Genomic DNA, 25,620 nt, shown 5'->3' on the forward strand with positions numbered 1-25,620 from the left:
GCCTGGTGCACTGGGAAGACCCAGAGGAATCGGGTGGAGAGGGAGGTGGGAGGGGGGATCGGGATGGGGAATACGTGTAAATCTATGGCTGATTCATATCAATGTATGACAAAATAAATAAATAAATAAATAAAAATTTTAACAAAAAAAAAAAAGGTGAGTAACTTTTTTTAAAAAAAGACAAAGCACAAACTGCACATACAAACACTAGCATCCAAAGGAACGAATGAATGGGCTCACGAATCAGGTAAAAGGCCCAACAGCTCTTTCCTTTCTCCAACAGGGTTCCCCACTCAAATACAAAACAAATTGGCTTATTCTGGAGAAAAGCCCCAAACGGAGAGGAGATAAACTTTCTGGCTGTACACAGCAGAGCAACTTACCCTACCGTATGGAGCCTATCAGCCAAGCGCTGGGGCAGCCAGAGCCACTCTGGGGCATTTTTGAGGGCAAGATTTTCAAGACAAGTGGTCCCAGCAGCTGCTAGGGCCTTACCTGAAAACTCCCCAAAGGGGACCAGCTAGCCATGAGTAGCAAGGCTCCTGGCTGACCGCACCAAAATTCGTTATCAAGTCCACGCTGGTACTGCTCGCCACACGACAGGCAGAATAAACCGAGCAACCTTATTCAGAGAGCCAGCCGACCAAGAAGCTGGGGAGCCAGCTTGTCTGAGTCAGAATTCAGGCTTCTCTTTTGCTAAAAGCATAGGGAGTAAAGACAAACACATCCGGTTCCAGGTCAGCCTCCAAAGGGGATGTGTTCATTTCTTCCCCCCTACAGTCATTCACAGGCGGGCCTGGTCAGGATGGTTCAGCTACCCAAAGGTGTTTTAGCTTAATGCTTATTACCTGGGAGGCAGGGCTCCTTAGAGGTGGGCCATTTAAGTTTATAGGCAACATCTCTTTGATGAACCTGTAATAGAATACAAAGGTTCCACTCTATTACAGCTGGGCAGAGAACCTCCGCGCTGACCCCTCACTCTGCCTGAGGACCAGGTGGGTTACTGTGGCCCAGTCTGCAGGTACCTGTGCAGATGAGAGGGACTGCAGCCCAGGGGCAGCTCCCGAGGGAAGGTGAGTGGCAAGAGCCTGCTCAGCGATGACTCAGCCCTACAAGGGCTCCAGGGGCACGGGAAATGGCACTCTAAATGTGAAACTGACACGGTGTGGTAAATCAGCAATGGTGGTGGTTTAGTCGCTGAGTCATGTTCGACTCTTGTGACCCCCCTGGACTATAGCCCTCCAGGCTCCTCTGCCCATGGGATTTCTCAGGCAAGAATGCCGAAGTGGGTTGCCATTTCCTTCTCCAGGGGATGGTCCCCATCCAGAGATCGAGCCCAAGTCTCCTGCATTGCAGGCAGATTTTTTACTGCTGAACCACCAGGAAAGACCCAAATCAACTATACTTCAATTAAAAAAAACCAAACAAACAAACAAAAAAACTTCTGTTACCACTTGTCCACAAAAATCTGGTTTATGGAATACAAACTAAAAGATACTTTCCGAGCAGAAGTCGATCACACGAACCATTCCTAAGACTGGTTGTGCTGTGGCCTATCAAGCCAGAGGCCCTGGCACAGAGGGCGTGCCTTTGGCCTTGGGAAGCAGACACTCACCGGCTACATGACCTAAGGCAGCTTCTCTGTGCCTTGGTCTTCTCATCTATAAAATGGACATACTGAAAGCGCCCGCTCAAAAGACTGTGGTTAAAGACTCAATGAGTTACCATACGCAGGTACTTGAAAATGTGCCTAACACAGCACAAAGTTAGCTTTATTTTTTTTTTTCAAGACATTCCAGCCTATGAGGCTTCTAGCCAGAGGTGAAGTGCCTATTAAGGACACCAGCCCCTTGCTTCCAGGGAAGCAGGGGGAGAGCTGGGTCAGACCTAGACTCAGTTTTGCCCCATGCAAGCAGCAAATGTGAAGGTGGATACTTCACATTTGGCAGAGAAGGATGGTAGCCACACAGCTGGACTACTGAAGATTCTCCCTCTCCTCCAACGGAACACAACATCATGAGCTGGCGGATGGCTTAGAAATACAAAGTAGAAAGAGGGTTTAGTCATTCTTCAGATATCTGGACCCATTTCTTCCAAAAACATGGAAGGCCAAGCCATCATAATAGGGTTCAGATCTGCCCCAGGGGCCAAGCCATACTTGACTCAAAACATAACAACAACCTGGCCGTGAATCTAATTCTCCGTATCAGTATTCTGTCTCCAACCAGATTATCAAGCAGTGCTTGCTGAACACCCCCTGTAATCAGAGTACTTTTCTCAATTACCAGGAATTGTAAAGAAAATAATGGTGCCCTGTTCTGGAGAGGCTTATTCATGTTCTGAGATTAAAAAATATTTATTGAGTTCTCACTTTGTACTGGGCACTAGGGAAGGGTGAAAATCCTGTCTTCCGGAGCATGTGATGTCGGGAGATGGAGGGGGCCAGATAACAAACAGCTAAGTAGATTCAATAGCAGGTGAGTTGGTCATAAGCTCCACAGAGAAAATACAGCAGTGCAGGGGAGGTGCACAGTACAGACGAGATGGACAGCCTGATGTGCAGACACGCTCTGCGCCCCAGTGGGCCTTTCTCAGAGCTGTCATGTGGCGGAGAGGGGTGAGGGACCTTTCAGCAGACCACCAGGCCAAGGAGCAGAGTGGACCCAAGGACAGAGAATTGGGGGAGCTGCAGCCTAGGACAGCTGACAGCTGGTACCTCCCAGGTGCTCCTGGGAGCATCACGGGAGTCAAAGAAAAAGACCACAGGTTCACGCGCCACAGACCTCTGCCCTCAGGTTAGCAGAGCGCCTGGTGACCAAGGGGGACGAGGACCCTGAACTGGAGTCCAGCAAGTACCGGCCCCCCAGGAACCAACACAAAGCTAGGCACCCCCTCCCTCCTGGTTTCCTAAGGCCCTTTAAGCCACCTGACCTTCACTTCCTGCCCACCTGGGCCTTCTTAGGGAAAGACGGGGCAGAAGGAGGAAGCCATCAGAGAGAAGAGGATGGACCACTGCTGAGAGGAGCTGTCTAACTCATTCAACCAGACAATGCTTTACGCAGGCTAGATAACTGTTTCTTGCTACCGGAGGGAGTAAGGGAGAGCTCAGATCAACTAGAGAAGGAGAAATTGTATTTCCGCTGCTTAGGCAGAGAGGGATGGGGAGGGAGGAAAAGGGGAGACAGTGGATGCAGAAGCTCTTTTGAGTTTTGCTGAAAACCTGGAAACGATCCAGAAGAGGGAGGAAAATCTGATGATGCGTGTGAGAGAGAACTTCCAGAGTGATGTATAGGATTTTGAGGAGGTAAATGAAGTGCCGAGTGGCAGAGTTTAGTTCAGGTACAAGTACCATCCACTCATTCATCTGTTCAGGGGGTGAATGGGGTGTGTGTGTGTTCAAAAGCAGAGACATTACTCTGCCAACAAAGGTCCGTATAGTCAACGCTATGGTCTTCCCAGTAATCACATACGGTTGTGAGAGCTGAACCATAAAGAAGGCGGAGTGTCAAAGAATTGATGCCTTCAAACTGTAATGTTGGAGAAGATGCCTGAGAGTCCCTTGGACAGCAAGGAGATCCAGTCAGTCTTAAGGGAAATCAATCCTGAATACTCATTGGAACGACTGATGCTGAAGCTCAAGTATTTTGGTCACCTGATGTGAACAGCCGACTCATTAGAAAAGTCCCTGATGCTGGGAAAGATTGAGGGCAGAAGGAGAAGAGGGCGTCAGAGGATGAGACAGCCGGATAGCATCACCAATGCAATGCATGTGAACTTGGGCAAACTTTGGGAGATAGTGAGGAACAGGGAGGCCTGGCGTGCTGCAGTCCATGGGGTCTCAAAGAGGCAGACTGGGTGACTGAACAACAACATCCACTCATTCATCTGTCCGGGGGTTGGGGGGACGGTGGCTGTGGTGATGGGAGCATGTAGTTCTCTTCCAACTGTTTCTATTCTTTCCAGGAATTAAACTACAAGGTCACCACCTGAGCGTGAGGATGGGAAGGAAGTCTTGAGGATCAAGGAGACAGGAGGATGTACAGAGTGGTCTGGAGGGTGGGAAAAGCAAATGAAATAGGATAAGGATGAGGATGGTGGGAGAAAACTAAGCCCCCAGCTAAAGGTTGTCAATTTCGAGAGATGCAACTCTACTCAAGAAACTTGGAAGCCTGCACAAAGTAAGCAGAGGGTTCAGCTTCACCAGGGTTACGGCTGAGCTCTGGCCAAGGAGACCAGAAAGAAAAGCGCACAGGTATTGAGAGTGTTTTCCTGGAAGCCATTAGCATTGCTCTTGGAGTTTAAATTCAGTACAGTCGGGAAGTGTGGACCTGAGGCTCGTGAGGGACAAGGTGGAGGAGAGGCTGAATGGAGGTCCCACTGAACTCCTGCAGTTGGAGGACTGCAGGAGTTGAGGTATTAGAGAAAGTGAGCTAGAAAGACAGGGGGTGGAGGTCAGAATCCGGGGTGGCTGAAACTAAGATGAAGGCAAGCTCCCAGGTCCTGGGAATGATAAGGCGGAAGGGATGTGTTCACAGGGGCCACTGCCTGAGGCAGGGAAGAGGACAAGACCACGGATAGACAGGAGAGGCAGAGGAATTGTGTAGGGGTGTGAATTTTATTAATATCAGGAGCTCTTGAGAAAATGAAGGTCAGGCACCAAAATTCTCAAGAATGAAGGTGAATGAGGGGGGCGGGGCTGGAGAGGGCACAGTGTGAGGAGGTTAGATTTAAAGATAGGTTTTAGGACGACCGGGACAGTGATGATGAGGCCGGTGACCGGTACCCCTCCTCCACGCCCATGGCTCTGCCTGTGAGGGAGGGCTGAGCTGAGCAGGGGGAGCCAGGCTAGAGCAAAGCCTGCTTTCAGTTCCAGGAAGAAGAAGGGAACTCGGGAAAAGAAGTTCAGGATTTAAACCTCGGTAGGATGGATGGAAAAACCATTAGATGGTGTCCATCCACAAACAAAGAACTCAGTTCCAAGGACTTGAAAATTAAATGGAAAGCACAGCCCCAGGCACATCCTGAGCTCTCAGCGTCAGCTACTGTCATCAAGACCACAGTGAACGGACTCGTGAATCAGTTTTCAGTCTCCCCCCCCCCTCCCCCGGGATTTTAGTTCTTTCTGTGTGACGGTCGCTCAGTGGGGTCCGACTCTTTGCGACCCCATGGACTGCAGCCCGCCAGGCTTCTCTGTCCATGGAATTCCCCAGGCCAGGATACTGGAGTGGGTTGTCAATCCCTTCTGCAGGGGATCCTTCGGACCCAGGGATCGAACCCAGGGGTCCGCATTGCAGGCGGATTCTTAACCGTCTGAGCCACCAGGGAAGCCCTTTAAAACGAGTAGACATGGTCATGTCCATAGATTTCAGAGTCATAAGAGATCGTTCAAATTACTTGGTCAACTCCACCACCATTTGGAAATTTACAGGAGAACTGACTGCTGCCCCCTCAGGCTGGGGCTGACCTGAGATGACTTGGCCGTCGAGCCAACACCAGAACCCAGGAGGGGCTCTAGATTCCGGTCTAAGCTCCTCTCCTGCTATTAGTCCTGCGGCTCCCTCCCGAGCCGTCAAGAGGCAGTCACCAGCCGAGGTCCCTCAGAAGGTCCCTCTCAGAACCCAACCGAAAAAAAGCGCCCGCACTCCGCTGGGTGCAGTAACCTACGTGGTTGGGGGCTCAGAAATCGCTTTCCCGCCCGGGGCAGGCGCCGTCCCGGGCGGCCGCCTCCCGCGTTCAGTTGGGGAGGGAAGCGCCTGGAACACGACGGGCCGGGAGGCGGCCGGGGGCGGGGACTGCGCGCCACCCGCTCGGCAGCCCTCTAAGCGGACCCTGCGGAATCGCGTCCCGGCGCGCGGTGCAGCGGGGCTCGAGCCGTGCGGGCGGCGGGAGCTCCGCGCGCACTCCGCTCGCCGGCCGCCGAAGGAAGCGCTTTCGCAGCGGGGCCAGGCGTTAGGCACCCGGCCCTGCCCCGGGCACCCCGCGAGCGTCCGTGCGTCCGCCCCGCGCGCCGCGCCCATGGGCAGCCCCGGGAACCGTAGCCACGCTTCGCTGGGCCCCGGGGAGCCGCCGTGGGCCGCGCTGCTGCCGTGCGACGAGCGCCGCTGCTCGCCCTTCCCCCTGGGGGCGCTGGTGCCCGTGACCGCCGTGTGCCTGGGGCTGTTCGCCGTCGGGGTGAGCGGCAACGTGGTGACGGTGCTGCTGATCGGGCGCTACCGGGACATGCGGACCACCACCAACTTATACCTGGGCAGCATGGCCGTGTCTGACCTGCTCATCCTGCTCGGGCTCCCCTTCGACCTGTACCGCCTGTGGCGCTCGCGGCCCTGGGTGTTCGGGCAGCTCCTCTGCCGCCTCTCACTCTACGTGGGCGAGGGCTGCACCTACGCCACGCTGCTGCACATGACGGCGCTCGCCGTGGAGCGCTACCTGGCCGTCTGCCGGCCGCTCCGGGCGCGCGTCCTGGTCACCCGGCGCCGCGCCCGCGCGCTCATCGCCGCGCTCTGGGCCGTGGCACTGCTCTCCGCCGGGCCCTTCTTCTTTCTGGTGGGCGTCGAGCAGGACCCTGGCCACGATGCGCTCCGGGACCTTAACGGCACCGCGCGGCCCTCCCCCTTGCCGCCGCCGCCCTTCCTGGGGTCCTCTCTGGCTTCCCCGCGGTCCCCGCCGTCGGGGCCCGAAGCAGCCGCCGCCGCGCTGTTCAGCCGGGAGTGCCGGCCGAGCCCGGCGCGGGTGGGCGCGCTGCGCGTCATGCTGTGGGTCACCACCGCCTACTTCTTCCTGCCCTTCCTATGCCTCAGCGTCCTCTACGGGCTCATCGGGCGCGAGCTGTGGAGGAGCCGCGGGCAGCTGCGAGGCCCGACCACCTCCGGCCGGGAGAAGGGCCACCGGCAGACGGTCCGCGTCCTGCGTAAGTGGCGCGGCCTCTGTTCCAAACACCCCAACCGCGCGGTGGCTTCCTTTTGTGGTTCGACCCCAGCCTCCACCTGCTTATCCCTCCACTTTCCGTAGAAAACCATCTCCCGTCTTCTAAGGGCTCTGTCACCCAGGGAGCCCCCCTGACGGTGGATAGCCGGGTCTGGTAAATAACTATTATTTCCCAAAGCCTCTGTGAGCAGAGAGCTAAACTGATCCAAGATGAATGATTGCAGGCTCTTAAGCCCACTGCCTGTGTCTGTTAGACGCCGCAGATGTGGAATTATTCACAGAACCCTGGAGAAGACGGGATACCTCACGTTAAGATAAAGTTTCTTTAATAAACGTTATGGTATCCTGAAGACTGAAGTGAATCGTGCCCGTAACAACAACAAAAAAAAAAATCGTGCAGATGTTGCATAATTCTTTTCAACGGAAAATAGAGAACATGTTTCTGAAACAGGTTTGTGGAAAGAAACGATTTCTACTTGTTAAAACTTGTTAGTAGAAATCACTCTCTCTGGTTTATGCCTTGGTAGTGCATGTATGAGCCGAATATTCAGTTGTTGGTTGTTCTCGAATATTCAATTTCAAAGCAGACATCGATGCTGTCTGTAACCTGGTAGTTTTTCTGGGGTGGGGATCTGGCTAGGCAAGAGTTTTGTTTATTTCGCTGTTAAATTATTGCCTCAGTGGGAACTCTTGCTTTCGGATGCTTTAGCTAATTCTGGTGCCTGTGTTTTGTTTTGCAGTGGTGGTGGTTCTGGCGTTTATAGTTTGCTGGTTGCCTTTCCACGTTGGCAGAATCATTTACATAAATACCAAAGATTCCCAGATGATGTACTTCTCTCAGTACTTTAACATCGTTGCTCTGCAACTTTTCTATCTGAGCGCCTCCATCAACCCCATCCTCTACAACCTCATTTCAAAGAAGTATAGAGCAGCGGCCTGGAAACTGCTGCTGGCCAGACGGTCCAGGCAGAGAGGTTTCTGCAGAAGCAGGGAGGCCGAAGGGAACCCCGCCGGTGTCAGGGCTGGCTGCACGGAGAACAGCGCCAACGTGCAGATGTCAGCAACCAGCACTGCCAAACACGGCGCCCTGTCCCATGGCTCTGGGACTTAAGGGAAAACAGGTCTGTGGGGAGGAAAGAATCGGGAGGGGGGAACAGATGCTGTTAGGGAGAATTGGAAAGAGTAGTTGACATTTTGCAAAATAAGGAAATCAACCCTAAATACTCATTGGAAGGACTGATGTTGAAGCTGACACTCCAATACTTGGGCCACCTGATGGGAAGAGCCAACTCACTGTTAAAGACCCTGATGCTGGGAAAGATTGAGGAAAGGAGGAGACGGGGGCCACAGAGGATGAGATGGTTGGATGGCATCACTGACTCAATGGACATGAGTTTGAGCAAGCTCCAGGAGATGGTAAAGGACAGGAAAGCCTGGCATGCTGCAGTCCATGGGGTTGCAAAGAGTCGGACACAACTTAGCGACTAAACAATAACAAGAAAGAGTGGTTGACATTTTGCAAGTTTGTCAGCAACTTAGCATGAATTTTTTTTTTTTTAAACAAAGGTATGAGATGTATCTGTACCAATCTCTCTGGCTTTCCTTTCATGCACCTCCTTGGGTAAGTTCATTTCATCCTCCTGAAATCCCACATCACAAAATGTGCTCTGGGGAGGTTTTTTAAGTCCTCACTCTCCTACTCTCAGGATATGACACTCATTTTCCAGTTAACAAGTAATCCAGACAGACGGTGCCATAAAAACTGTCACCTGTGAGGTCAGAGGTGTATTTTGTTTTAGATATATGTGTTATGTGCTGTTTTTGTTTTATGTTTTAGATAAATGTGATGGTGCATCTACAAGGAATCCAGGATAATGAGAGTTTGATTTAAGAAATTACTTAATGTTTACATATGGCAGCAAAAATGTTTAGAAACAAGTGAAAGGAGTTCTGGGTAGAATTGAGTGATCAGGGGTCTCACCTCTCTCAGGCTCAGAGAAAATCATTTACTTTAGGCACAGTACCCTCTGTTCAGAATCTAGTGACTGAAGCCTGAGGGCAGGGAGCTGCAGCAGGATTTGGCTTCCACAAAGAGACTGCGATCACATTGATAAGAGCTTTAATATGCCTTATTTGCCTTGGCTTGGTGGGCTAAGCAGTGATGGATTCAAGTCTCAGGTCTGAGTCTGATCTCTTAAGAGCCTTACCCACTCCCACCCTGAGAAGCTACACTTACAGAAAAACATGAGTCAAGGGGAAGATTGGGGGCGTGAGAAGGGGGCGACAGAGGATGAGATGGTTGGAAGGCATCACAGACTCAATGGGCAGGAGCTTGAGCACGCTCCAGGAGACAGTGAAGGACGGGGAGCCTGGTGTGCTGCAGTCCACGGGGTTGCAAAGAGTCAGACGCGACTGGGTGACTGAACAACAACAGTGGATGCAGTCAGGGTGAGAGAGACTGTACTGGATATCCTGGCCAACAACTGTGTAATGTTGTTTTTTTACAGTTTGAAACATAAACCTGTTTCTAGAGGGCTGCTGCTGCCTCTGGGAACACCAAAGGGCCTCAGCCACTGCCAGGGTCTTATGAATGGTGGCCCCTGGAGGTAAGCAGGATGCAACTAGCTCAGCTATGAGCTACCAATGGTGACTCCATAAACAAGGGTCTGCTCCACATGCTGACCAGGTCCTTTTTCATGCTTTTTCATGTGATTAGCTATGTACATGATGCCTTCAAGTCCCCTTGAAGCGTCCTAACACTCTGGCCCTACCCTCGTGAAGCAGCAAGGAAGCCTCCCATCTATACTTGTGTTTCTGCCAACTAGTGGAAGAGGCATACTGGTCACTTGGGGCAGCAGTCCCTAAACTGTGTTCTGCAGATTTTAAGAGAGCATTTGAAAAAAAGGATTCTGTGGTCAGCTATGATAGAAAAACACTGCATGCTGTACCCACCTTCCCAAGAGTCACACAACACAAAAGACCATGTCGGAGGCTCTGAGACGCTGTTGCTGGGGACACTGCCGGGGGGCCTCACTGTGCTCCATGTGGCCTTGGGCCTCCGCCACACCTCTGCTGCAACCACAGTCTTTCTTCTCATGGGATTTCCTCTCTGGGGCAGTCAGAGTGGCTTCTTCCCTGTGGAAAATCATGGCTAAGAATTTTATTGATACATTATTTATAGTATAATGCTTTTACGTTTTTATCTATAATGTTTTATTTATGGTATAAAGTTTTAGAAGCAAAGAGCTCTCCTTTGAGCTTTCTTGTTCAGATTCTAGAAAAGAGGGATCTGCATCACACTTTCCTGTGACAGAGGTGTGTTTCCAGGTATCACAAGGAGTATCACCCTTCCTTATCACCACTGGGTCCCTGAGATGGAGTCTCTGAATTCCATTGCTCCTGTGGGTGGCTGGGCACCTGCTTTCAAAATGCCCACCTCACCCATTGGCAGATTGTGAGATGAGTGCAGTCTGTCATATGTTTATTGGAATGTGAATAGAATAATCAGTGTATCATGTGTACTAAGGCCAACTATTATGTTGTGAAACTTTTGTTGCAATTATGTATCAGTTGGTGTCTTTCATGGTTCATAAAATAAAATGTATTCTCATTGTGGGTCATAGTCAAAAATATTTGAAAAGTTGTTCTAAGGTCTAAAATTGTTCTGTGTTTAGTCATGTCTAACCTTTTGCAACCTCATGGATTGTAGCCCATCAGGCTCCTCTGTCCGTGGGATTTTCCAGGCAAGAATACTGGAGTGGGTTGCTATTTCCCTCTTCAGGGGGATCTTCCTGACCCAGGGATCAAACCCATGTCCCCTGCATTGGCAGGGGGATTCTTTACTCCTAGCACCACCTGGGGACCCCTGAAGTGTTCTCTAGCCCAGCAGAAAGTGTCCTCTTGTGTTGACCACTAGCTGTAAGGGGAGAGGCATCATGGGAAGACGTGAGGAGTGGCCTCATGGGTCTCAAGTCAAGGGTCACTGGAGAGGGATAGGTGGCTGCGATTTCAGGCCTGGGCCTCCCTCTGCCCTGCGGATGGTGTCCTGGACGCTCTGACTGGGAACTCTCGCTGCCCCCAGAGAAAGCTCTCTTTGAGCCCCCCAGCTTTTTTCAAGTGAGGCACCAACCTTGGGGAAGGGTTTGTGTTTCATTAATTGACTCCACAAATACTCACCAAGCGAAGTGCATGACAAAATAGAAACATTAGTTCGTGTTATGGGGTTGAAATCATCTCGACTTTTGAATGGCCTTTTTGGCCTTGAAATGTATGACTGTGTCATCTAGACTAACCACATATTCAGCTCACAGGCCAATAAAAGCACTGACATCAGAAAGGCCTACAGAATTTCAGGTGATTTAAAAAAAAAAAAAGGTCGTTCTGTACAGATTCTGCTTTGGTAGGTCTGAAGTAGGGCCCAAGGTTCTGCATTCCTAGTAAGCTCCTAAATGATGCTGATGCTGCTGGTCCAAGGGCCTTAGCTTCCTTGCCTGTAAAATGGAGATGATGAAAATCTGCATAATAGATGTTGTATTAAATGAAGTGATGAGCATTTATATCTTTCTCCCACCCCTCTCAAGCTGTGTCTGCTTGATCAAGGTACTCAATGTCTCGGTTCCTATCAGTAGGGATAAAAATAAAAATACATACTTCATACGGTTGTTGGAAGGAGTAAATGAATATATAAAAAGGGCTAGACTTCCCAATTGGTTCAGTGGTAAAGAACCTGCCTGCCAACGCAGTAGACGTGGGTTCAATCTCTGGATCAGGAATATCCCCTGGAGAAGGAAATGGCAACCCACTCCAGTATTCTTGCCTGGGAAATCCCACGGACAGAGGAGCCTGGTGGGCTACAGACCATGGGGTCAAAAAAGAGTTGGACGTGACTGAGCACTGAACACATGCAAAGTGGCTAGAACAGAGCCTGGAATGTAGAAAATGCTCTGTATTGTAAGATACCATTATCATTACCACTATCGTTGTTATAAAGTTGATTCAAGTAGCTGTTCCACCAGCATTAGGTCCCTATTCCCTCTTACCTGTCCTCTCATTCCTACCCCTCCCTCCAGTCCCTTGACTTCTAACATGAATTATCAGAGAACCTCTTCAGGCTGCTGCTTCAGAAACGCCCAAACCCAGTCCAGACGGTGCTGCACACACGGGGAGCCTCACGAAGCATGGTCGTGGACCCTGATACCAGGCCCACCGCCTGCCTGCTTCCAGGCCGCCGATGGCAGAGAACCCCAGGACATCACAGGAGGCGGGCCTGCCTGTCCTTCCTACCTCGTGGGGGCACAGACGTCCTCAGGGGCCCTGGACAGTCTTATGTTGTAGCACAGTGATCTATGTGGCACCAAGTTTACCTTTCTGAGGACACCAGGAGGGACAATATGTGGAAAACTTGAGAAGTGACTTCTCTCTGGCAGCGCTGCCCTCCATAACAAAGCAAATGTGCCATGAAGGGCGTCTGGATTTTGTTTTGGCTTCTCTTTGCTTCTTTGAGGTTGAAGTGCCGCCAGGAACTGCCTTCCAAGAACTCTTTAGGAAACCTCAATTTCTGGATTCAGGGTGGTGCTCATGGTTACATCCTTGCCTGAAATGACCACACGAGGGCCGATCCTTTGTACAAGGGTGCACTGGCCACCAGGGGTCGCTATCAGTCCCGTATCGACCTTATCCCCAGGCATGCAGGAGGCATGGTCATTGGTCGTGGTGTGCCTTCCACATACCAGAGCAAGACCGAGGGTGAGGTAGGTTTCCTTCTACAAGCCAGGTATTCAGTCTCTGCCAAATGTCACCAGTACCAACAAATCCAGCACAGACACGATGAGCTCCCTGGGACCTCAGCTTGTTTTATTGTAAGAGGATTCTATCCAAATACACACACTGCTAGGACCAATATTCCCAATCTGCAGGACCTAGAATAAAAGGAAGAGATCCGGGTTATCTACAGAAAATACGTAAATGATACATAAAGCGGGCAGGGATACTAATTAGTGATGTTGAGCACCTATTCTTTATGGGCACTGTGCTACCTGGGATCATTGAGTTTTTAAGAAAATTTGTGATAAACATAATAACCCTCCCTGCCTTCCTCCATCCCCTCCATTTGTCTCCCTCCTTCCTTCCCCATTCTCTGAATAAGCTGGTCAAATAGTCATTTGACAGGACTTCCCTGGCGGTCCAGTGGTTAAGACTCCAGCCTTCCAGTGCAGGGGGTGCGATTTGATCCCTGGTCTGGAAGCTAAGATCCCCACTTGCCACAACTAATATTTTGCATGTGCAACTAAAGATCCCGCATGCCACAACTAAGACCCGGCACAGCCAAATAAATATATAAATATTTTAAAAATAAACAAATAAAATAAAACTTACATGGAAGATTAAAGGGTCAAGAATAACTAGGATACTCCTGAAGAAAATAAGGGGTTTTTTTTGGGTGGGGGGAGGAGTTAAGGGGGCAGAGGTATAATAAACCAATAATATACAATATAGAACCCAGGAACAGATTTACGTACATATGGAAACTTGATACATGACAGAGGTGACACTGCAGATCAATGAGGAGATAATGCTGGGCTAACTGATTATCCAAGTAGAAAAGAAAGTGGATTCCAACCTAACATCATACACAAAACTAAATTCTAGATGAATGATGATATAAATATGAAAGGAAAAACATGGCTTTTAGAGGAAATAAAAAAGTTACTGTTAAAAAACAGATATAATTGACATAGACAAATAAAAGATATATTTATAAACAGATAAAAATGCTTTTTGAAAAGATACAAAACCCACTTAAGAAAATTATTTGTATGTTTGGCACATTAAAATAAAGAACTATGCACTGAAAAAATAATTAAATGAAAAAGCAAGTGACAAATGGGGAGCAGACATTCACCATACACATTCCCACCCAAGAATGAGTATCGAGGATGTATAAAGGATGTTTACAAATGAATAAGAAATAACTACCAAATAGAAAAATGGTTAACAGGTATTTCATAGAGAGGACACATGTATGACCAATGCACCTAAGTAGAAATCAGGGAAAATCATAACCACAAGATATTTTATGCCAACCAGATTGGTAAACATTAAAAGTTTGACAATACCCAAGAATTAGTGGGGATACAGAGCTATGTAAATTGGTCCAGTCTCTCCAGAAAACTTTTCAGCAGTATCTGGAGGACTTGACAACTCAAGAATCTACTCCTAAGTGTAGTCCCTAAAGAAGCTCATCCATATGAACATAATAAGTGAAGTCGCTCAGTCGTGTCCAACTCTTTGCGACTCCATGGACTGTAGCCTACCAGGATCCTCAGACCATGGGATTTTCCAGGCAAGAATACTGGAGTGGGTTGCCATTTCCTTCTCCAATACAAAAAAGTTTAAAGCAGCATTGCTTGCAATAGCAAGAAGCTGGAGATAGAGCAAATGCCTCGTGACTCAAATATGGGTAAATAAATTGTGGTATATAGCTTCAATGAAATACTACACAACAGTGACAATTAATGAACCACAGTCATATCCATCAACACTGAAAATTCTCTTCAGTCTTTTACAAAATAATGTACTCTCACAACGTTGGCTTTTGCTTTCATAGTCTCGGAGCGGTTTTTGTGCCTATTTTTTAAATATTTCAAATTATGATAACAGCTTAGGTTGGTGACGGAAAATGGGCTGAGTCACTGGGGAGTAGGGAGGAGCTTCATTCTGAGTCACGCCTAGGACACATAAAATAATAAAACTGAATTGCACTGAACACAAATCCACAATGTCTGATACCTCTCAGATTTTCCAAGGGCCACTTCCTCCATCCTCAATTTCCTGAGGACAGTTCTACCCTCAATGTCTTCATGTGTTTAAGAAGCAGCAGGATGTTCTTGTGGCGGTCCCCGGCACTAAGTTGCCCAGCACTGGCCAACCTTAGAGGATAACCACCTGGGACAGCCCAGCTCCCACCTCATTCTCCTCTCAAACTCCCTGAGACCCTGACCGCTAACTGTATGGGGGCTAGTTTCCATCTTAGTGGCTCAGGCAGTAATCTGCCTGTAATGCAGGAGACCTGGATTCGATCCCTGGGTCGGGAAAATCTCCTGGAGGAGGAAGTGGCAACCCACTCTAGTATTCCTGCCTGGAGAATCCCACGGACAGAGCAACCAGGCGGGCTACAGTCCATGGGGTCGCAAAGAGTGGGAGAGACTGAGTGATTAACACTGACTTCCATTTCAATTCTCCTTCGCTCTCGGGCCAACTCTCACGTATGCGAAGCCCTCATCGCCCTCGCCAAGTGTGCGCAACTTGGGACTTCGAGCCAAGACATCGTCAAGCGACCAGACTTCATTCAGCAAACCCTAAGAACGCAAACACGAGCGTCAAATGATTCACGGCCCCGTGTCCCCTACTACTCGCCGGGTCGCCATGGTAGGAGTGGCCCCTGTGCCACCGCGGCCGCGCCTCGCCGTGACGTCACACAGGGCGCCCGGAAATGGCCGCCGAGCTCATGCGTCATCTGACTGCGCCGAGTTGGCTGTCGCCGTACTGTCTGTTGCTGGGAGGAGGCGAGAGGTGGGGTTGCTGGGGCAAAGATCATGCAGGACAGCGCGAGGTTTCCTGGGCAGCAGAGGCCGCTAGGCTGGGGATGAGAGAAGTGGGGCAGATGCAAAATCTGGAGAGCGCGGGGGCCGGACGGTCAGTCAGCACCCAGACGGGCAGCATGACCGGTGAGTGCCCCGAATCCTGCTCCCGCCGTCAGCCTCTCTCTCTGCTCTGCGCGTCTCCCGCCGTTTCACTCCGGGTTTCCTGCTTGCTCTTCTTCGCCTGCGTTTCTGCTCCTGGGTGTCCCATCCCTGCCCCGGGCGCGTCCCCGCCTCCGTCTCCGGGATCTCCTGGCCCGGCTGCACTGGCTTCTGAAGTTGCGCTCACGCCTCACTCCCCTTTACTTTTTCCTCCCAGGTCCTGGAGCTGGGATCTCGGGGGATCGGCGAGCCTGAAAATTCCCTAAACCGTGTTTTGTGTTGTTTTTTAAATTTCATTCCAAAATTAACCGCACGCGGCGCTTTCCTGTATTTCAGCTGCTTTACCTTTTAAGGTCACCGTATTTTTAGTTAATGTTCTAATCCCTGCCCTTGTTGCAGCGCCTCATCACTTCAGAGTAAAGCTTGCTTCACCGTGATCTCCGATGCAAGGACTTGTCATAACTTTTTTAAAATATAATTCCCATAGCTACGTGCGTCACTTGTACTTTTTTTCCCCCTGGAAAGAGAGCCCAACTTCGGAAGGTGCTGGAAGAGGTTGCCCTTATGGAGGCTGAAACTTTCTGATAAGAAAGTGCTTTGATTCTTTTGCACACGAATCCTTTTTCTCTGCCTCTTGCTAAAACAGCGGAGCCAAGGCTGCAGCACCCAAGTGGCAGTGAGCTTAGTTCTGATTTTCATCAGTAAAAGTTTTAAGTGTTTGCCCTCTCTTTTTGTAGGTGAAATACCAAGGCTTTCTAAAGTCAACCTTTTCACTCTGCTCAGTCTCTGGATGGAACTCTTCCCAGCGGTGAAAACCCAAAGACAGAAATCTCAGGTATAATTTGTTTCGTAGATAGTTTTTCAATCTTTAGGCAAGCGGTGGTCTAAAATCTGATTTTATTGCTCTAGTTTCGGTCACACTTAAAAACAAACTCAGTAAGCCTTCAAATTTGCAAAACACTCGCGTGGTTTAGTGTGATGCTTGTAGTTCATAGCTGTGATGGTTTCGCTTTCCAGACTAAAAATAGAATATTAACAGTTATGCTCTCAGACTGCCATCTGTATTTTCTTTGGTCAGCTGGCTGTTAAGGTCTTTGGCCCACGTTTTAATCAGGTTGTCTGTTTTCTTATTGTTGAGTTTTAAGAGTTCTTTGTATATTTTGGAGAGCAGTCTTTTATCAGATGTGTCTATTATAAATATTTTCTCCTGGTCTGTGACTTGTCTTCTCATTCTCTTGAGACTTTGTCTTTTGCAGAGTGGTTTTTAATTTTAATGAAGTCCGACTTACCATTGATTTCCTTCATGCATCATGCCTTTGGTGTTGTATTTTAAAAGTCATTGCCATACTCAAGATCATCTAGGTTTTCTCCTATGCTTATTTTCTGGGAGTGTTATAGTTTTGGCCTGTGACTCATATTGAGTTAACTTTTGTGAAGAGTGTAAGGTCCATGTGTAGATAGGGAATTTACTTCATGATAAAATGATAGTTCTTGGAGTGGTTTTCTCCCAATACCTATGTGAAATGTTTTATAAATAAAACATTATTTAAGATGTTGTGCATTTTTATTTCCTATTTTTCAACCACTTTCTATTATTGGCTTTGAGAAAGTTCTTCATTTTCTTCATGGATTTTGAAGTCCTTTATTCTTCCTAGCTGTTAATAGCTTAGTATTGTTTTATGAAAATAGAAGATTGCCAAGCCGTTGGTTTTTTTGGTTTGGGTTTTTTTTTTTTTTTTTTGCTGATGGAATTTGTCTTAAAGAGACAGAAGGAAATGTTTAAGATTTAAGCCTTTTAAAGTGTATTTAAAAGTTGGACTTTACATTGCAGTGTTATTCAGCTGTGAGACGGAAGGATATCCTCCTATTTGTGGCATAATAAATGGACCTTGAGCACATTATGCAAAATGAGTAAGTCAGACAGAGAAAGACAAGTACTGTATGGCCAAACTCGGAGAGAGTGAAATAGTGGTTACTGGGGGCTGAGGGGACAAGATAGATGTTGTTTAAGGGTACAGACTTATGAGAAGTAAATAAGCCCTGGAGATCTAGTGCACAGTTGCAGGGAATGCAGAAAACAATACTGTTTTATAATCATCAAACATGCTAAGAGACTAGGATTTAACTATTCCAACTACTAGAAAGAAGTGAATAGTTGTGTAACATGATTATTCCAACTACTAAAAAGAAGTGAATAGTTGTGTAACATGATTGAGTTGCTAATTATTGCTATAATGGCAATCATAATATACAAATGTATCAAATTAATGTACACCTTAATATTTTACAATGTTATATGTCAAATGTATTTCAATTAAACATTAATTAAAAGCGGGGCTTTTTACAAATTGACTAATAATTTTGAAGAACCTTTTTTAATATCAAGATTTAGTATCATTTTAATTCATTCATACACACCACACACACACACACACCAAAATATATCTTGTTCTTTTCCATCAGGCACATTAATTTATATAAATAATTCCACTATTAATTGCACATGATGTTCACAAAGTTCTTTTTCCTATTAAGAAAAATTTCTCTAAGCTAAAGTAATAAATTCGTTTCACTTAAATTCTTTATCCATGGGAGGGGGGATCGGGATGGGGAATAAGTGTAAATCTATGGCTGATTCATATCAATGTATAACAAAACCCACTGAAATGTTGTGAAGCAATTAGCCTCCAACTAATAAAAAAATTAAAAAAAAAAAAAAAAAATTCTTTATCCTGCTTTTGCTATAGAAAGTAAGCCACAGAAACTCTTAAGATGCCATTTCGAGTGTACTTGTATTGGAAACACTGCTTTTGACACTCTAAAAGTCTTTGTCTTTTTAAAAATAAAATATTTTTATATGTTACGAAAATAATACATGTTTATTATTTACAAAATAGAAGAAAAAATCCCTCATAATTGCACCACTTGGAGACTACTAATGTTTTGGTGCTGTTTCACAATCTTTTTGCTCTATTTCCTTTATTCATTGGATATCATTTAATTCTGTATCCTGCCCTTTTGACTTAACAACATTGAAAATGTTCATGTTGTAATACTGTTATAAACACTGGAGTGGCAACTTAGTCTAATGCTTTCGGAGTAGCCAGTGGTTCAGCAATTTCTCCCACCCTCACCCCTCTCTTTGTCAACCGTCATTCTGTTCTCTGTGTCTATGAACTTGGGGATTTTTTATTGTTTCTTTTGAGAATCCCATATAAGAGAGATCATATGGTCTTTGTCTTTCTCTGTCTGACTTACTTCAGTTAGCATGATGCCCTTGAGACCCCTTTATGTTGTTGTAGATGACAAGATTCTATTCTGTTCTGTGGCTGAGTAACATTCCATTGTGTGTGTTGAATACCCACACAATGTTTCTTCTCCATTCATCTGTTGGTGGATGCGAGGTTGTCTTCATATTTGGGCTATTGTAAGTAAATGATGCTGCAGTGAACATTGGGAGTGCTTATCTCTCTTCAAGTTAGTGTTTTCATCTTCTTTCAATAAATACCCAGAAGTGAAATTGCTGGTTCATGTTATAGTTCTGTTTTTAATTTTTAGAAGACCCGCCATACTGTTTTCCATAGTGCCTGAACCAATTTGCAGTCTCAGCAACAGTACCTGAGGGTTCCCTTTCCCACACCCTCCCTGACACTTGGCAGTTCTAGCTTTTTTGATGACAGCCATTCGAACAGGTGTGAGGTGATATCTCATTGTGGCTTTGATTTGCACTTCCCTGATAATTAATGATGTACAGTATCTTTTTGTTTACCTGTTGACCATCTGTATATCTTTGGGAAAATGTCTATTCAGATCTTCTGCCCATTTTTTAATTGGATTTGTTGGACTTTTTTTTTTGCTGCTGAGTTGTGTGAGTTCTTTATATATTGTGAATATTAGCCTTCTGTCAGATATGTGATTTGCAAATATTTTCTCCAGCTCAACAAGCTTTTTAGTTTGTTATATTTCCAGTTGTTTATTTTTGCTTTTGCTCTTTTGCTTTTGGTGTCAGATTCAAAAAATTGCCAAAACCTATGTCAAGAAGCTTACCACTTGTTTTCTTCTAGGTTTTTATCATTTTATTGTCATCTTAATGATTGCATAACAATCCATCCTGTCAATGTAATATGTCTATTCTCTTATTACTGCACATTTAAATTATAATTTTTGCCAACCTTAGGGTATTATTAACTACAACCATTTCTGAATATAACTTCTATCTGAGTTTTCTGTGTTGTCAAATATTTACACTGTATGAATGTGTCTTGAGGATTGTTCAGCAAAGTATACATAGTATAAAGAATAAGAATTTTTAATTATCCAATCTAAAACTAGATAAATGAGTGGGACTTCTGAGGGGAAAAAAAAACACCATAAGTACTTAAAAATTTTGGAATAATACACAATGGAATATTACTCAGCCATTAAAAAGAATACATTTGAATCAGTTCTAATGAGGTGGATGAAACTGGAGCCTATTATACAGAGTGAAGTAAGCCAGAAAGAAAAACACCAATACAGTATACTAACGCATATATATGGAATTTAGAAAGATGGCAACGATAACCCTGTATGGGAGACAGAAAAAGAGACACAGATGTACAGAACAGTCTTTTGAACTCTGTGGGAGAAGGCGAGGGTGGGATGATATGAGAGAATAGCATTGAAACATGTGTATTATCATATGTGAAACAGATCACCAGCCCAGGTTGGATGCATGAGACAGGGCGCTCAGGGCTGGTGCACTGGGATGACCCAGAGGGATGGGGTGGGGAGGGAGGTGGGAAGGGGGTTCAAGAAGGGGAACACAGGTACACCCATGGCTGATTCATGTCAATGTATGGCAAAAACCACTACAATATTGTAAAGTAATCAGCCTCCAGTTAAAATAAATAAATTTGAAAAAAATATTTTGGACTAGAAATCGATTATTATTGAACATGGCTGTCATTTAAAAACAGTTATCTCTCCTACTGGTTCATAGTTTTAAATTTCAGTTAAGTAAGACTTATCTAAAATTTCCTGAATATTACTTCAGTAAGACTTTAGAATAACTGCATTGTTCCCTCATATTTCTCTATACATCATGTACTATCTTTCTCTCTCAGCTCTTCCCATGGTGTCCTCTGGGACCTTATCTTTATGCTGAAAGACCTCACATACTTTTCCAGGACAGAAGTAATATAGCATAATAGTGAAGACAGTGGATTAGGGGCTCAGATCCCTGCTTACCCATTTATTAGCTCTGTGACCATGGTTGAGACATTTAATCTCTATCCACAGTTTCTTCATCTGGAAAATGAGAATAATTATAGCTACTTTGTAAAGCTGGGATAATTAAAGACAGTGATTTAGGACCAGATACATGGTAACTGTTAGGTATTATTATCGTCGTACATATAGTCAGCACTACCACCGTCCACACCCCCATCATTTCATTACCAACATCATTACTTCCTCCACTTCCTGTTTTTTACATAGGAAATATTGAATTAATCACATTTTAGGTACTAATCCTTCCCCCCGCCCCAATCTGCTTTTAATTAGGAAAAGGAGGAAGGAAAGCATGGACCCTTAGGAGACAATGAAGAGATGGCTAGAGTATCTGCTGACAAAAAACAGGTGCATTTTTATGATTTAAAAAAAAGACATGTTCATAATAACAAAGCAAAAGGGATGATACAAAGTAGAATAAAAGTTTCTTTTAAATTCAAGTTCCCCTTTCCCATTTCCCGGAGAGTTTTTGTGTACCTTTCTAAAAATCATACATTTACAAGACTATGTATGTCTCTCCAAAGGCTGGGGGTGGGGAGGTGAGACCAGATAGGATTATTTAGTCTATAATCTGTTCCTATATCTTGCTCTTTTTTTTTTTTTTAAACATTTTCAAATTTCACCCTAGTCACCTTCCCATATGAGTTCATATAGAATGTGTTGAGAAACGCTGTTCCATATTCTCTCAAACTCCAACACATCCTGCTGGTCTTGCCAAGAATGTGCTTTGCCCAGGCCATTTCTCAGGAGTTGAGTTTGCAGCGGGTAACCTTGAGGGTTGAAGTAATGTCTCTCTCTGGGACATAGAACAGGTTTGCTCACTGTTCTCAATAAAACACAGCAGAATTCCCGAGCATAGTGTTCCTCTCCTATGACGAAGCTAGCTCACTTTGTGTCTAGAAATCTATATAGGCCCGTCCGCATGACCCCGTGTGGGCCAGGGAACCATCGCAGACATAGGCTCACACTGCTTGCTGTACTGTGGACCATAGTTGTTTCTGACTTAGGATGCCTTCTGCTAGCATCTGTGAAACAGTACCAGGCCAATTTACTAGCTTTTAAGTAGAGTAACATCAAAGCCCAAACCTGACCAGATGAGCCTCATTCTTTTTAATATGCATAGTATTTCCTTGCTATCTTAATCTTTGAGTTTTCCAGAGAGACTGTGATTCATTGGGTGTGGAGTGGAGACAAAACATTCATATTTGGAAAAAAGTTCCCTTGTTGTACATTTTTGTTGTACAAAAAAGTTACCTTGATGTACATTCCTGGAGACTTCTGGTTATTTCTGAGAGTGAGTCTCGAAAATGCTCAACAAGAATATAGAAATAATTTGTTTGAGGATATTTAGATGTTTTTAATTATAAGAAAGGCAAAAGGAAGAAAGTAATGAACGTATACAAAACAGACTGTCCTCTTTCACTTCTGTTCTGTTTTACTGTAAAACTATGTGATTAGGATTACGTAGGCGACTTGCCAAGATGTTAGTAAAGTGAAGCAAAATCAGGATCCAGAACAGTGACTCACTGCAAAGATTTGGTCTTCTGGGAGTTGAAGTAAGCAGAGGTCCCAGAATGGAACGCAACAGAGGCTTTTATTGGCTTTAAGTTTGGGATGGGAGGATCCTGGTCTCAAACTTGAGGTTTTGGCCCTAGCTAGAAACAAAATGGGAAGAAAAAAAAGATATTTTCGAAAGTAAAAAGTACTCTCAACAACAAAAAAAGTGATAAATGTGGCCTAAAAGATTGTTCCAATAAAAAAATTAATTGATGAGTAATGCTTCATTTTTTAAGAATGATTTTTAGATATTCCATTGAGTCTCATTTTCCACCGTTACAGAAATTTATACTCATAACTGAAACTGAAACTTGGCTCTTTTAGTTTGGTCTCTTCTTGAAAGTGATTTCAGATGTGTCCTCTTGAGAATAACTTTAGAGTAAAATCTTTTTGAAAGGGAATAGGGAATAATGGACACTGTTCTCAGCCCAAGTCCCCCTCGTATTGTAAAATCCCTCATGAACCCAAGGGTTAGTTTTATGTCTCTTCCTTCAGAATCTTTTGCTGTGAAAACGGCTATTTTGTGGCACACGCAGAACTGATTTTTAACCTTAATGTGTTTTATCTGATGTATATTGTTGCATCTGCCTTTTTGATTAGTATCTGTATAAATTAGGTCACCTTAGGTTTAAAGGAACCACTCTTTAGCCCTTCAGCCCATGCCCAGCTTCTGGGATTGAAAAATAAGTCAGCCCAGCCCCTTACTGTGGGTGGGAGACCGCTGAGATGGCTTTGGCTTACTGCTCTTGCTTTGAGTTCTCTCTTCCTTTCTAACACCTGAGGTTATGTCTTCCTTTCCTTGAGCTTGACGATATGTTTTAAAACATTTAAAAAATTATAAATAACCTATGTGTTTGTGGGAGGTGGATCCTAACCACATTAGTCTAGACTGCCATAGTTTTAAAAATTAGTAGAATCGTTTGTTAGAAAGAAGTTGAGAATTATCTTTATTTTAGTCAGCATTTAAAATATTTTAGGGACTGCCCTCGTGGTCCAGTGGTTAAGACACTGTGCTCCCAATGCAGAGGGCACAGGTTCAATCGCCAGTCAGGGAACTAAAATCCCACATGCCAAAGCCAAATAAGTAAATAAATAAGAATAAAAAGCAAAATATGATCAATTAAAATTTTTTAGTTAGTAGATGTAAACTTTTATCTATATAGAATGGATAAATGGCAAGGTCCTATTATATGGCATAGAAAACTATATTCAATATCCTATGGTTAACCATAATGGGAAAGAATGTACATAAAAAGATGAGTGTGTACATGTGTGACTGAGTCACTTTGCTTTACAGCAGTAGCTAATACAGTGTTGTAAATCAACTATACTTCAATAAAAAAATTATTTTTTTTTTTTTAAATTTAAGATGACCTCTGATTTAGTTCTGGCTTGTACCACCTGTGAGTCTTTCAGAAAGTCATGTAAATTTTCTGGGCTTCACTTACCCATGTGTAAAATCACAGGGTTTGACAAATTTTTCCTTCTTACTATCTAGAACCTCAGTACTAAGTAGTCTTAGGCTATATGCTATAAGAAACAAGTCAAATCATCTTCATGATTGCCCTTTACTAGGGTAAAAAGTAATTCATTTTTTACTAGGATAAATTTGTGATCATTAAATGCTTGTTTGGTTAAGAAAGCCTAGATTTAGAAAATTTCTGGTATAAAGTCAACACTTAAAACCTTCAGAAAAATGTTTGGACCTAATGAGAAATGTACATTTGTTCAAACTATGTTCAGATGAAGAAATAAACTTTCCAAAAAAAAAAAAGAATTAAACTTTCATTTTATTCATAAATCAAGTATAATCCATGATATGATCATTAGATATTATAAAATAAATTACTTTTATATTTTAATATAGGTGAAGAAAACTGGTCTTGTGGTGGTGAAAAATATGAAAATTGTTGGTCTCCACTGTTCAAGTGAAGATTTACATGCTGGGAAAATTGCTCTGATAAAACATGGGTCAAAGCTGAAAAACTGTGATCTCTATTTTTCCAGAAAGCCATGTTCTGCTTGTTTGAAAATGATTGTAAATGGTAAGTGCAGATAAGGCTTTGTTGGGGATTAATCGCACTTATCTGAGAACAAATCAAATTGCCTAATATAATTTTAAAAAATATATATGTATCTGAAGACAGTTTGATATACTGTAAGAAGAAGAATCAGAAAACATGTATTCTGGTCTCAGCTGTGTCACTTACTAGTTAGGTGACCTTCAGTGTATTGGTAGACTAATACTAGCTGCTTTAACAAACACCAACAACATTCCAGCGGCTGAATATATTAGATACTCATCACGCATGTAACAGTTCAATGCAGGTGTTAGCAAACAGCAGCCAGCTATTACATGGTTGATCTGTGGGCCTCAGCATCTTCTGTTGCATTGCTACTGGAATCCCTGCTGGCCTCTCCTGTGTCTGGAGACAGGGTAGAGAAGTCATTTTGTTGTTTAGTCACTAAGTCGTGTCTGACTCTTTGAATGTTTAAAAAATGTTGCTTTGTTATTGTTGTTTAGCCTCTAAGTCTTGTCTGCTGCTTTTGTGACCTCGTGAACTGTAGCCCACCAGGCTCCTCTGTCCGTGGGATTTCCCAGGCATGAATACTGTAGTGGGTTGTCATTTACTTCTTCAGGGGATCTTCCAACCTCAGGGATCAAACCCAAGTCTCCTGTGTTGGCAGGCGGATTCTTTACCACTGAGCCACTAGGGAAAGCAAGAGAAAGCATACCCGTTTCTTAAAAACCCTGGCCTGGGGAAGTCACAGACACCATTTCTGTTTGTGTCCATTGTGGGAACTGTAATTCCTGGCTGGGTGGCTGCCTCCCAATGACTACTCTACCCCTTGGAAGGAGGACCATAAAGAATTAATGTATAGCTATCTGTACACACTGGGCTAGTCTCTAATCTTTGTGTTTATGATTCTGTTTTGCACCTAGGTATGTATCCAGACCATTTTCCTATTAAAAAAAAGGTATGTCTTTTACATGAGCTTCCCAGGTGGCTAGTGGTAAGGAATCTGCCTGCCAATGCAGGAGAGTAAAGATCAGATTGGTGGTAAGGGGAGTTCCCTGGAGCTGTAGGCACTTCCCGAAGAAGTGGTTTTGTGGCTGGAGCCTCCT

At 45.0% G+C, this 25,620-nt stretch overlaps 2 protein-coding genes and 1 long non-coding RNA gene across 7 annotated transcripts in view; 2 read left to right on the forward strand and 1 right to left on the reverse strand.

Moving 5' to 3' along the window:
• The first annotated feature begins 5,889 nt into the window (after positions 1–5,889).
• Positions 5,890–8,065, forward strand: MLNR (motilin receptor). The gene is made up of 2 exons (XM_043892017.1): positions 5,890–6,907; positions 7,665–8,065. Exons 1-2 carry the CDS (start codon positions 6,016–6,018, stop codon positions 8,033–8,035), a joined length of 1,263 nt encoding a protein of 420 aa, XP_043747952.1. The 5' UTR covers positions 5,890–6,015; the 3' UTR covers positions 8,036–8,065.
• Positions 7,817–15,416, reverse strand: LOC122686777. 3 transcript variants are annotated; one of them, XR_006338896.1, is made up of 4 exons: positions 15,149–15,416; positions 12,288–12,842; positions 9,877–10,059; positions 7,817–8,047 (listed from the first exon to the last, which is right to left on the reverse strand). It is a non-coding gene; the product is annotated as an uncharacterized LOC122686777 (long non-coding RNA). The 3 variants fall into 3 exon arrangements; XR_006338894.1 differs by lacking the exon at positions 7,817–8,047 and having other exon boundaries at positions 8,348–10,059; positions 12,654–12,842; XR_006338895.1 differs by lacking the exon at positions 7,817–8,047 and having other exon boundaries at positions 8,348–10,059.
• Positions 15,417–15,445: 29 nt separating this feature from the next.
• CDADC1 (cytidine and dCMP deaminase domain containing 1) overlaps positions 15,446–25,620 on the forward strand; it is a 30,218-nt gene continuing 20,043 nt past the window's right edge. For 2 of the 3 annotated variants that reach the window (XM_043892015.1, XM_043892014.1), the window contains exons 1-4: positions 15,446–15,650; positions 16,403–16,500; positions 21,210–21,284; positions 24,361–24,538. In XM_043892015.1, coding sequence (XP_043747950.1) covers positions 15,569–15,650; positions 16,403–16,500; positions 21,210–21,284; positions 24,361–24,538 — 433 coding nt within the window. In that variant the 5' untranslated portion in view covers positions 15,446–15,568. The remainder of the gene's footprint in view (positions 15,651–16,402; positions 16,501–21,209; positions 21,285–24,360; positions 24,539–25,620) is intronic. The other variant, XM_043892016.1, reaches the window with a different exon arrangement.

The sequence above is a fragment of the Cervus elaphus genome, chromosome 30, assembly GCF_910594005.1.
Source record: "Cervus elaphus chromosome 30, mCerEla1.1, whole genome shotgun sequence".
NCBI lineage: Eukaryota > Metazoa > Chordata > Mammalia > Artiodactyla > Cervidae > Cervus > Cervus elaphus.

Bases quoted from the DNA above. Each gene is read 5' to 3' on its own strand.
- MLNR (XM_043892017.1), top strand. From the start codon at position 6,016: ATGGGCAGCCCCGGGAACCGTAGCCACGCTTCGCTGGGCCCCGGGGAG. The intron at 6,908-7,664 runs GTAAGTGGCGCG...TTTGTTTTGCAG, and splicing joins GCAGACGGTCCGCGTCCTGC to TGGTGGTGGTTCTGGCGTTT.